General features: G+C 42.3%; 1 protein-coding gene across 1 annotated transcript in view; it reads right to left on the bottom strand.

Moving 5' to 3' along the window:
- Positions 1-13,692, bottom strand: part of LOC106583995 (protein eyes shut homolog) — a 51,950-nt gene that overhangs the window by 25,118 nt on the left and 13,140 nt on the right. Inside the window, exon 6 of the mRNA XM_045698217.1 lies at positions 13,005-13,201. Coding sequence (XP_045554173.1) covers positions 13,005-13,201 — 197 coding nt within the window. The remainder of the gene's footprint in view (positions 1-13,004; positions 13,202-13,692) is intronic.

Here is a 13,692-nt window from a genome sequence, read left to right as displayed (position 1 = left end):
AGCCATTCTGGATGGAGGCTATAGTGCCTGGAAATACAATGACATTGCTAAAGTAGTCAAACAACTTGCCAGCATTATCACGTCGTCAAATTTACTTTAGACAGATGGCAATGTTGTAAATCTATATCAGATCTCATTGACGATGCATTGAGTAGAATGCTCAGTTGGGCACTAGTCCAAAACGAACGTTCAAAAATATTTTGTGACGAAACATGCAACACCATTGCAACACTCGGTCTATTTCAATAACATTGAAATACATTTAATGTTCAATCAATTTAGTTATATTTTACTCCTTGTAGGCTCTTGTCTGTCATGTGCCTCAACATATTTCTTGATGTGTAGCATAATGATGTGCCAAATCTTTAGTGCATTATTATAGAGTAAGCATTCAAATAAGCCGCCTGAATATTTGCAGCTATAGGTGATAATATCTATCTAGGAGCTGATCCGTTGTCAGCATTGTAGAATAATTCTAATGTTAAGGTAAGATTTGAATGGAAAAAGCTGATCCGAGACCAGTGTTTCCCTTTCTTTTGATCCTATCAGTATCGACACAAGCCTCAACAGTGCACTTAGCGAACGTTCCTTCTGCGTCATGTTTTGGGAAACTAATATTGCATCTTTGGCCGTTGTAGGAACGATGCATCGTTAAAACACTCGGAAGCCTAAGTTCCATCGCTATTGGGAAACCGGGCCCTGGACTTTTCAATGATATCATGTGTGGGGGTATCACCTTGATCATTTATTCTTTCTGGTTCTTCAAAATGGCTACCATCCCCATTAGCACATTTTATGGTAAGTGTGTATTTGCGTAATTAGCATTTTTTGTAAGTTTGATATTCAGATTATTTCTAAAAGGCAAATATCTCAGGAATAGTTTGATGAGTTTTCAGAGCAGTGTGATCATTTTTTCACGTTAAATAAGAGCTTGCTATTAAATGTCCTCTGCATTTTTTTATTTATTTAACTAGGCAAGTCAGTAAGAACAAATTCTTATTTACAATGACGGCCTAGGAACACTCTGAAGTTTCTAAAACTGTTTGAATGATGTCTGTGAGTATAACAGAACTCATATGGCAGACAAAAACCGGAGAAAAATCCAACCAGGAAGTGGGAAATCTGAGAATTGTAGTTCTTCTTTTGAATCCCTATCGAAACTACAGTGTCTGTGGGGTCACATTGCACTTCCTAAGGCTTCCATTGGCTGTCAACACCTTCTCCTGTTACTGGGCAGAGAATAGTAGCTCAGTCAATGAGTGGACTGCCTGAGGACAAAGGGCTTGGTGATGCACGATCCCGCGAGTGCGCCGTTCCTTCTTTTTCTCCTGGAATGAATACTCTACTGTCCAGTTGGAATATTATTAACGTTTTATGTTAAAAATATCCTAAGGATTGATTGTAAACAATGTTTGACATGTTTCTACAACCGGTAATGGAACATTTTGACTTTTCGTCTCTGGTACTGCGCTCGTGCGTTATGCCTTTGGATAGTGATCTGAACGCACGAACAAAGCGGAGGTATTTGGACATAAATATGGAGTATTTCGAACGAAACAAACATTTCTTGTGGAAGTAGGAGTCCATGGAGTGCATTCTGACAAAGATCAGCAAAGGTAAGAGAATATTTATAATACTAATTCAGAGTTTTGTTGATGCCAGAACTTGGCGGGTAGCTGTATAGCTTGCTTCGATGGCTGAGCTATGTACTCAGAATATTGAACAATGTGCTTTCTCCGTAAAGTTATTTTGAAATCTGACAAAGCGGTTGCGTCAAGGAGTAGTAATTCTTTCAATAACTGTTGTAAATTTGATCAACGTTTATGATGAGTATTTTTGTAAATTGATGTGCACATTCACCAGATGTTTTGGTGAGAATACATTTTCTGAACATCACGCGCCAATGTAAAATGCTGTTTTTGGATATAAATATGAACTTTATCGAGCATAACATACATGTATTGTATAACATGAAGTCCTATGAGTGTCATCTGATGAAGATCAAAGGTTAGTGAATATTTTAACTGTACTTTTGGTTTTTGTGATGCATGTCCTTGCTTGGAAAATGGCTGTGTGGATTTTTGTGTGAAGTTTATGTCCTAACATAATCTAATTTTATGCTTTCGCCGTAAAGCCTTTTTGAAATCGGACAATATGGTTAGATTAACGAGAGTCTTATCTTTAAAATGGTGTAAAATATTTGATTGTTTGAGAAAATGAAATGATGAGATTTTTGCTGTTTTGTATTTCGCGCCATGCAATTTCACTGGCTGTTGAATAGTGTGGGACGGTCACGTCCCACCTAGCCCAGAGAGGTTTTTTAAGCAGATTTACCATTTTATTTCACCTTTATTTAACTAGGCAAGTCAGTTAAGAACAAATTATTATTTACAATGACGGCCTAGGAACAGTGGGTTAACTGCCTTGTTCAGGGGCAGAACGACAGATTTTTACCTTGTCAGCTCGGGGATTCGATCTAACAACCATTCGGTTACTGGCTCAACGCTCTAACCACTAGGCTACCTGCCGCCCCAATGTAGTTAATACATATGGAGAATAAACTTGACCTACATATCTTGTTTTTTTGTGTTTCTTTATGTACAATACTGTGAAAGAGATGATTTCAACAGTGTGTGGGCAGAGATCTAAACCGACAGAAAAGAATGTGAAGCCACGTCAACTAATGGAAAATGGATCACAGTTCATAAGGATCACAGTTCATAAAGCTTCTGTCACTCCCTATATTCTAAATGTGTTTCCCGGTGTGCTCCATGTCTCCTGAGAGAGCTGCTAGTTACATTTGACATGACGGACATATTGCATCGACGTGTGTGGCAACGTAATAACCTCATATAATACACCTTTTGACCAACGATATGTTGACAATGTTATGAACAAAAGCCAAATATGGTGAAAGCCAAATATCTGTTTTTGACAATGACTTTAAAGCACATTTCTTTAGAGAAATAACACAGCTTCCATCATTTATCACTTTGGTCATCTCTGATCCTTACTACACTGTTCATTTGATCTAGGAGTTGTTTCATCCTTTATCACTTTGGTCATCTCTGATCCTTAACCCACACTGTTCATTTGATCTAGGAGTTGTTTCATCATTTCTGTTGGAGATGGAATACATAGAAGCCTTATTGGATTAATCGCCAGCCAGCCAGAGAAGGAAAAACAACATTCTGCCTTGGGGATTTGACTGTGTGTGTGTGTGAGTGTGTGGTGAGATTTCTTTGATTGTATTAAGTCTGAAATGTATCATCATTATTCAAATTAGGACACAGCATTGATGAATAATTGATGGTCTCTCAGTGGTTAGGATACAGAACTCATCAGATGGTCTCTCAGTGGTTAGGGTACAGAACTCATCAGATGGTCTCTCAGTGGTTAGGGTACAGAACTCATCAGATGGTCTCTCAGTGGTTAGGTTACAGAACTCATCAGATGGTCTCTCAGTGGTTAGGTTACAGAACTCATCAGATGGTCTCTCAGTGGTTAGGTTACAGAACTCATCAGATGGTCTCTCAGTGGTTAGGGTATAGAACTCAGATAGTCTCTCAGTGGTTAGGTTACAGAACTCAGATGGTCTCTCAGTGGTTAGGGTATAGAACTCAGATAGTCTCTCAGTGGTTAGGTTACAGAACTCAGATGGTCTCTCAGTGGTTAGGTTACAGAACTCATCAGATGGTCTCTCAGTGGTTAGGTTACAGAACTCATCAGATGGTCTTTCAGTGGTTAGGTTACAGAACTCATCAGATGGTCTCTCAGTGGTTAGGTTACAGAACTCATCAGATGGTCTCTCAGTGGTTAGGTTACAGAACTCATCAGATGGTCTCTCAGTGGTTAGGTTACAGAACTCATCAGATGGTCTCTCAGTGGTTAGGGTATAGAACTCAGATAGTCTCTCAGTGGTTAGGTTACAGAACTCAGATGGTCTCTCAGTGGTTAGGTTACAGAACTCATCAGATGGTCTTTCAGTGGTTAGGTTACATAAGTCCGATGGTCTCTTAGTGGTTAGGTTACAGAACTCATCAGATGGTCTTTCAGTGGTTAGGTTACAGAACTCATCAGATGGTCTCTCAGTGGTTAGGGTATAGAACTCATCAGATGGTCTTTCAGTGGTTAGGTTACATAACTCATCAGATGGTCTTTCAGTGGTTAGGTTACAGAACTCAGATAGTCTCTCAGTGGTTAGGTTACAGAACTCATCAGATGGTCTCTCAGTGGTTAAGGTATAGAACACAGATAGTCTCTCAGTGGTTAGGTTACAGAACTCATCAGATAGTCTCTCAGTGGTTAGGTTACAGAACTCATCAGATGGTCTGAGTGGTTAGGTTACAGAACTCATCAGATGGTCTCAGTGGTTAGGTTACAGAACTCATCAGATGGTCTCTCAGTGGTTAGGTTACAGAACTCATCAGATGGTCTCTCAGTGGTTAGGTTACAGAACTCATCAGATGGTCTCTCAGTGGTTAGGGTATAGAACTCAGATAGTCTCACAGTGGTTACGTTACAGAACTCATCAGATGGTCTCTCAGTGGTTAGGTTACAGAACTCATCAGATGGTTTCTCAGTGGTTAGGTTACAGAACTCATCAGATGGTCTCTCAGTGGTTAGGTTACAGAACTCATCAGATGGTTTCTCAGTGGTTAGGTTACAGAACTCATCAGATGGTCTTTCAGTGGTTAGGTTACAGAACTCATCAGATGGTCTTTCAGTGGTTAGGTTACAGAACTCATCAGATGGTCTCTCAGTGGTTAGGGTATAGAACTCAGATAGTCTCTCAGTGGTTAGGTTACAGAACTCAGATGGTCTCTCAGTGGTTAGGTTACAGAACTCCGATGGTCTCTCAGTGGTTAGGTTACAGAACTCATCAGATGGTCTTTCAGTGGTTAGGTTACAGAACACATCAGATGGTCTCTCAGTGGTTAGGTTACAGAACTCATCAGATGGTCTCTCAGTGGTTAGGTTACAGAACTCATCAGATGGTCTCTCAGTGGTTAGGTTACAGAACTCATCAGATGGTCTCTCAGTGGTTAGGGTATAGAACTCAGATAGTCTCTCAGTGGTTAGGTTAAAGAACTCATCAGATGGTCTCAGTGGTTAGGTTACAGAACTCATCAGATGGTCTCTCAGTGGTTAGGTTACAGAACTCATCAGATGGTCTCTCAGTGGTTAGGGTATAGAACTCAGATAGTCTCTCAGTGGTTAGGTTAAAGAACTCATCAGATGGTCTCTCAGTGGTTAGGTTACAGAACTCATCAGATGGTCTTTCAGTGGTTAGGTTACAGAACTCATCAGATGGTCTCTCAGTGGTTAAGGTATAGAACACAGATAGTCTCTCAGTGGTTAGGTTACAGAACTCATCAGATGGTCTCAGTGGTTAGGTTACAGAACTCATCAGATGGTCTCAGTGGTTAGGTTACAGAACTCAGATAGTCTCTCAGTGGTTAGGTTACAGAACTCATCAGATGGTCTCTCAGTGGTTAGGGTATAGAACTCAGATAGTCTCTCAGTGGTTAGGTTACAGAACTCATCAGATGGTCTTTCAGTGGTTAGGGTGTAGAACTCATCAGATGGTCTCTCAGTGGTTAGGTTACAGAACTCATCAGATGGTCTCTCAGTGGTTAGGTTACAGAACTCATCAGATGGTCTTTCAGTGGTTAGGTTACATAACTCATCAGATGGTCTCTCAGTGGTTAGGTTACAGAACTCATCAGATGGTCTTTCAGTGGTTAGGGTATAGAACTCATCAGATGGTCTCTCAGTGGTTAGGTTACAGAACTCATCAGATGGTCTCTCAGTGGTTAGGTTACAGAACTCATCAGATGGTCTCTCAGTGGTTAGGTTACAGAACTCATCAGATGGTCTCTCAGTGGTTAGGTTACAGAACTCATCAGATGGTCTCTCAGTGGTTAGGTTACAGAACTCATCAGATGGTCTCTCAGTGGTTAGGTTACAGAACTCATCAGATGGTCTCTCAGTGGTTAGGTTACAGAACTCATCAGATGGTCTCTCAGTGGTTAGGGTATAGAACTCAGATAGTCTCTCAGTGGTTAGGTTACAGAACTCATCAGATGGTCTCTCAGTGGTTAGGTTACAGAACTCATCAGATGGTCTCTCAGTGGTTAGGTTACAGAACTCATCAGATGGTCTCTCAGTGGTTAGGTTACAGAACTCATCAGATGGTCTTTCAGTGGTTAGGGTATAGAACTCAGATGGTCTCTCAGTGGTTAGGTTACAGAACTCATCAGATGGTCTCTCAGTGGTTAGGTTACAGAACTCATCAGATGGTCTTTCAGTGGTTAGGTTACAGAACTCATCAGATGGTCTCTCAGTGGTTAAGGTATAGAACACAGATAGTCTCTCAGTGGTTAGGTTACAGAACTCATCAGATGGTCTCAGTGGTTAGGTTACAGAACTCATCAGATGGTCTCAGTGGTTAGGTTACAGAACTCAGATAGTCTCTCAGTGGTTAGGTTACAGAACTCATCAGATGGTCTCTCAGTGGTTAGGGTATAGAACTCAGATAGTCTCTCAGTGGTTAGGTTACAGAACTCATCAGATGGTCTTTCAGTGGTTAGGGTGTAGAACTCATCAGATGGTCTCTCAGTGGTTAGGTTACAGAACTCATCAGATGGTCTCTCAGTGGTTAGGTTACAGAACTCATCAGATGGTCTTTCAGTGGTTAGGTTACATAACTCATCAGATGGTCTCTCAGTGGTTAGGTTACAGAACTCATCAGATGGTCTTTCAGTGGTTAGGGTATAGAACTCATCAGATGGTCTCTCAGTGGTTAGGTTACAGAACTCATCAGATGGTCTCTCAGTGGTTAGGTTACAGAACTCATCAGATGGTCTCTCAGTGGTTAGGGTATAGAACTCAGATAGTCTCTCAGTGGTTAGGTTACAGAACTCAGATGGTCTCTCAGTGGTTAGGTTACAGAACTCATCAGATGGTCTTTCAGTGGTTAGGTTACAGAACTCCGATGGTCTCTCAGTGGTTAGGTTACAGAACTCATCAGATGGTCTTTCAGTGGTTGGGTTACAGAACTCATCAGATGGTCTCTCAGTGGTTAAGGTATAGAACTCAGATAGTCTCTCAGTGGTTAGGTTACAGAATTCATCAGATGGTCTCTAAGTGGTTAGGTTACATAACTCATCAGATGGTCTTTCAGTGGTTAGGTTACAGAACTCAGATAGTCTCTCAGTGGTTAGGTTACAGAACTCATCAGATGGTCTCTCAGTGGTTAAGGTATAGAACACAGATAGTCTCTCAGTGGTTAGGTTACAGAACTCATTAGATGGTCTCAGTGGTTAGGTTACAGAACTCATCAGATGGTCTGAGTGGTTAGGTTACAGAACTCATCAGATGGTCTCTCAGTGGTTAGGTTACAGAACTCATCAGATGGTCTCTCAGTGGTTAGGTTACAGAACTCATCAGATGGTCTCTCAGTGGTTAGGGTATAGAACTCAGATAGTCTCACAGTGGTTAGGTTACAGAACTCATCAGATGGTCTCTCAGTGGTTAGGTTACAGAACTCATCAGATGGTTTCTCAGTGGTTAGGTTACAGAACTCATCAGATGGTCTTTCAGTGGTTAGGTTACAGAACTCATCAGATGGTCTCAGTGGTTAGGTTACAGAACTCAGATAGTCTCTCAGTGGTTAGGTTACAGAACTCATCAGATGGTCTCTCAGTGGTTAGGGTATAGAACTCAGATAGTATCTCAGTGGTTAGGTTACAGAACTCAGATGGTCTCTCAGTGGTTAGGTTACAGAACTCCGATGGTCTCTCAGTGGTTAGGTTACAGAACTCATCAGATGGTCTTTCAGTGGTTAGGTTACAGAACTCATCAGATGGTCTCTCAGTGGTTAGGTTACAGAACTCATCAGATGGTCTCTCAGTGGTTAGGTTACAGAACTCATCAGATGGTCTCTCAGTGGTTAGGTTACAGAACTCATCACATGGTCTCTCAGTGGTTAGGTTACAGAACTCATCAGATGGTCTTTCAGTGGTTAGGTTACATAACTCAGATGGTCTCAGTGGTTAGGTTACAGAACTCAGATGGTCTCTCAGTGGTTAGGTTACAGAACTCATCAGATGGTCTCTCAGTGGTTAGGTTACAGAACTCAGATAGTCTTTCAGTGGTTAGGTTACAGAAGTCATCAGATGGTCTCTCAGTGGTTAGGTTACAGAACTCATCAGATGGTCTCTCAGTGGTTAGGTTACAGAACTCATCAGATGGTCTCTCAGTGGTTAGGTTACAGAACTCATCAGATGGTCTCTCAGTGGTTAGGTTACAGAACTCATCAGATGGTCTTTCAGTGGTTAGGGTATAGAACTCATCAGATGGTCTCTCAGTGGTTAGGTTACAGAACTCATCAGATGGTCTCTCAGTGGTTAGGTTACAGAACTCATCAGATGGTCTTTCAGTGTTTAGGTTACAGAACTCATCAGATGGTCTCTCAGTGGTTAAGGTATAGAACACAGATAGTCTCTCAGTGGTTAGGTTACAGAACTCATCAGATGGTCTCAGTGGTTAGGTTACAGAACTCATCAGATGGTCTCAGTGGTTAGGTTACAGAACTCAGATAGTCTCTCAGTGGTTAGGTTACAGAACTCATCAGATGGTCTCTCAGTGGTTAGGGTATAGAACTCAGATAGTCTCTCAGTGGTTAGGTTACAGAACTCATCAGATGGTCTTTCAGTGGTTAGGGTGTAGAACTCATCAGATGGTCTCTCAGTGGTTAGGTTACAGAACTCATCAGATGGTCTCTCAGTGGTTAGGTTACAGAACTCATCAGATGGTCTTTCAGTGGTTAGGTTACATAACTCATCAGATGGTCTCTCAGTGGTTAGGTTACAGAACTCATCAGATGGTCTTTCAGTGGTTAGGGTATAGAACTCATCAGATGGTCTCTCAGTGGTTAGGTTACAGAACTCATCAGATGGTCTCTCAGTGGTTAGGTTACAGAACTCATCAGATGGTCTCTCAGTGGTTAGGTTACAGAACTCATCAGATGGTCTCTCAGTGGTTAGGTTACAGAACTCATCAGATGGTCTCTCAGTGGTTAGGTTACAGAACTCATCAGATGGTCTCTCAGTGGTTAGGTTACAGAACTCATCAGATGGTCTCTCAGTGGTTAGGTTACAGAACTCATCAGATGGTCTCTCAGTGGTTAGGGTATAGAACTCAGATAGTCTCTCAGTGGTTAGGTTACAGAACTCATCAGATGGTCTCTCAGTGGTTAGGTTACAGAACTCATCAGATGGTCTCTCAGTGGTTAGGTTACAGAACTCATCAGATGGTCTCTCAGTGGTTAGGTTACAGAACTCATCAGATGGTCTTTCAGTGGTTAGGGTATAGAACTCAGATGGTCTCTCAGTGGTTAGGTTACAGAACTCATCAGATGGTCTCTCAGTGGTTAGGTTACAGAACTCATCAGATGGTCTTTCAGTGGTTAGGTTACAGAACTCATCAGATGGTCTCTCAGTGGTTAAGGTATAGAACACAGATAGTCTCTCAGTGGTTAGGTTACAGAACTCATCAGATGGTCTCAGTGGTTAGGTTACAGAACTCATCAGATGGTCTCAGTGGTTAGGTTACAGAACTCAGATAGTCTCTCAGTGGTTAGGTTACAGAACTCATCAGATGGTCTCTCAGTGGTTAGGGTATAGAACTCAGATAGTCTCTCAGTGGTTAGGTTACAGAACTCATCAGATGGTCTTTCAGTGGTTAGGGTGTAGAACTCATCAGATGGTCTCTCAGTGGTTAGGTTACAGAACTCATCAGATGGTCTCTCAGTGGTTAGGTTACAGAACTCATCAGATGGTCTTTCAGTGGTTAGGTTACATAACTCATCAGATGGTCTCTCAGTGGTTAGGTTACAGAACTCATCAGATGGTCTTTCAGTGGTTAGGGTATAGAACTCATCAGATGGTCTCTCAGTGGTTAGGTTACAGAACTCATCAGATGGTCTCTCAGTGGTTAGGTTACAGAACTCAGATGGTCTCTCAGTGGTTAGGGTATAGAACTCAGATAGTCTCTCAGTGGTTAGGTTACAGAACTCAGATGGTCTCTCAGTGGTTAGGTTACAGAACTCATCAGATGGTCTTTCAGTGGTTAGGTTACAGAACTCCGATGGTCTCTCAGTGGTTAGGTTACAGAACTCATCAGATGGTCTTTCAGTGGTTGGGTTACAGAACTCATCAGATGGTCTCTCAGTGGTTAAGGTATAGAACTCAGATAGTCTCTCAGTGGTTAGGTTACAGAATTCATCAGATGGTCTCTCAGTGGTTAGGTTACATAACTCATCAGATGGTCTTTCAGTGGTTAGGTTACAGAACTCAGATAGTCTCTCAGTGGTTAGGTTACAGAACTCATCAGATGGTCTCTCAGTGGTTAAGGTATAGAACACAGATAGTCTCTCAGTGGTTAGGTTACAGAACTCATTAGATGGTCTCAGTGGTTAGGTTACAGAACTCATCAGATGGTCTGAGTGGTTAGGTTACAGAACTCATCAGATGGTCTCTCAGTGGTTAGGTTACAGAACTCATCAGATGGTCTCTCAGTGGTTAGGTTACAGAACTCATCAGATGGTCTCTCAGTGGTTAGGTTACAGAACTCATCAGATGGTCTCTCAGTGGTTAGGTTACAGAACTCATCAGATGGTCTCTCAGTGGTTAGGTTACAGAACTCATCAGATGGTCTCTCAGTGGTTAGGTTACAGAACTCATCAGATGGTCTCTCAGTGGTTAGGGTATAGAACTCAGATAGTCTCTCAGTGGTTAGGTTACAGAACTCATCAGATGGTCTCTCAGTGGTTAGGGTATAGAACTCAGATAGTATCTCAGTGGTTAGGTTACAGAACTCAGATGGTCTCTCAGTGGTTAGGTTACAGAACTCCGATGGTCTCTCAGTGGTTAGGTTACAGAACTCATCAGATGGTCTTTCAGTGGTTAGGTTACAGAACTCATCAGATGGTCTCTCAGTGGTTAGGTTACAGAACTCATCAGATGGTCTCTCAGTGGTTAGGTTACAGAACTCAGATAGTCTTTCAGTGGTTAGGTTACAGAAGTCATCAGATGGTCTCTCAGTGGTTAGGTTACAGAACTCATCAGATGGTCTCTCAGTGGTTAGGTTACAGAACTCATCAGATGGTCTCTCAGTGGTTAGGTTACAGAACTCATCAGATGGTCTCTCAGTGGTTAGGTTACAGAACTCATCAGATGGTCTCTCAGTGGTTAGGTTACAGAACTCATCAGATGGTCTTTCAGTGGTTAGGTTACAGAACTCATCAGATGGTCTCTCAGTGGTTAGGTTAAAGAAATCATCAGATGGTCTCTCAGTGGTTAGGTTACAGAACTCATCAGATGGTCTCTCAGTGGTTAGGTTACAGAACTCATCAGATGGTCTCTCAGTGGTTAGGGTATAGAACTCAGATAGTCTCTCAGTTTTTAGGTTACAGAACTCAGATGGTCTCTCAGTGGTTAGGTTACAGAACTCATCAGATGGTCTCTCAGTGGTTAGGTTACAGAACTCATCAGATGGTCTCTCAGTGGTTAGGTTACAGAACTCATCAGATGGTCTCTCAGTGGTTAGGTTACAGAACTCATCAGATGGTGACCACTGCAGTGCCCCGGATACTTGCCCTGGTCAAAAGTAGTGCACTACATAAGGAAATAGGGTACATGTGCCATGGTCAAAAGCAGTGGACTCTATAGGGAACAGGGTGCCATTTGGGATGCAGTCATTACCATCAGATGGAATAACTCCAGTCTCATAACGGTCCTTATTAGTCACAGTGGTGGTGACCCACTGGAACAGTACCTGTCAGAAAGCAAGTGAGCTAAACCAACTGTGATGCACAAGGTAGGAGTAGGGGTGGGGTGAGAGAGAGGGAGGAGAGAAACATACAGACAGAGAGAGAGAGATAAATAGAGGGAGAGAGAGACATACAGACAGAGGGAGAGAGAGTGAGAGAGAAATAGAGAGAGAGAGAGATACATATATATATAGAGAGAGAGATAAATAGAGAGAGATACATACATATATATATATATATAGACAGAGAGAGAGAGAGAGAGAGAGATAAATAGAGAGAGAGAGAGAAATAAATAGAGAGAGAGAGAGATAAATAGAGAGAGATAAATAGAGAGAGAGAGAGATAAATAGAGAGAGAGAGATAAATAGAGAGAGAGATATAAATAGAGAGAGAGATAAATAGAGAGAGATAAATAGAGAGAGAGATAAATAGAGAGAGAGAGAGAGAGAGAGAGAGATAAATAGAGAGAGAGAGAGAGAAAAATAAAGAGAGAGAGAGAGAAATAAATAGAGAGAAATAAATAGAGAGAGAGAGAGAAATAGAGAGAGAGAAATAGAGAGAGAGAGAGAGATAAATAGAGAGAGAGAGAGAGATAAATAGAGAGAGAGAGAGAGAGAGAGAGATAAATAGAGAGAGAGAGATAAATAGAGAGAGAGAGAGAGAGAGAGAGAGAGAGAGAGAGAGAGAGAGAGAGAGAGAGATAAATAGGGAGAGAGAGAGAGAGAGAGATAGAGATGGGGTGTTTTTAGATGTGTTAGCTGGGGCCTGTCTGAGTGGTTATTAAACGTGTTTGTGACATGTGGGCTGATGCTTCTCGCTGCTTTGTGACATGTGGGTCGCTACTCGCCCTTCTCTACTGCAGTTTCTGATTCTATACGTATTGCAATGGGGCAGAGAGAAAATATTGCAGTTTTATAGCTCATATCATGCTATTCTACACATTTTGCAATGAGACAGAGAATTTTGTATTTTTTTAAATCTAATTTCCTGCTATTCTACCCATTTTGCCATGACTTATTACCTGTTCATATGCTATCTGGGGAGGGGGAACCGACCTCCAGGGGGCCCCTAACACAACAAAATAAATAAGGGTTAGGGGCCCCCAGAGCCCGTGCCCCCCGCCCTCCCTGTAGGGGTGTGTGGTACACCAGTGGTGTGTGTGTCTCACCATCGTAGCAGAAGCCGTGAAGGCAGGGGTTTGAGCTGCACTCGTCCATGTTGATCTCACAGCGGGGCCTGTGAAGCCACGTCGACAGCGACAGCGGAAACCCAGGGGGAAATGGACCTGATCAGGTTCCTCTACACACTCAGCACCGTTCTCACAGGGGTTGTTGGCCTCACAGGGGAGGAACTCACAGTTCCTACCTATAGTAGGAGGTAGCGGGAGCAGGGCCCAGCAACCAGCAGGGGTAGGGGGAGAGACACAGAGTCAGACATAGAACTCACAGTTCCTACTTCTAGTACGGTAGGAAGAGCAGAGCCCAATAATTAATAGGCAAACAGGACGAGTGAGAAACATTTTCAGATGGACATTATTTCTTCCGACATGCTGTAGGAAGAGCAGCGGACAACAACAAATAGGCAGAGAGAAGAAGAGAGAGAAGAGAGAGAAGACCAGGCAGGTCACCTGTCATACAAGCCACTATTCCACGTCCATCCATGTCTGAGGACGTCGGGAGATGATATGGAAACCGACCACTAGGGGCAACAGTGAGTGCTGTTACCTTCAAGTAGCCTTTGGTTTTGCTAGAGTGTTGTGGATGGGGATGGTTCCAAAGGTTGAATGTTCGAATCCAGTGATAGAAAGTCCAGCGATACTGACCTTTATCAATGGTTAGCATCTGCCTCTGTTTCTA

Source organism: Salmo salar, chromosome ssa01 (genome assembly GCF_905237065.1).
Source record: "Salmo salar chromosome ssa01, Ssal_v3.1, whole genome shotgun sequence".
In the NCBI taxonomy this organism is placed as follows: domain Eukaryota; kingdom Metazoa; phylum Chordata; class Actinopteri; order Salmoniformes; family Salmonidae; genus Salmo; species Salmo salar.
Note: the sequence above shows the minus strand (reverse complement) of the source record. Positions and strands in the feature narration are given on the sequence as shown.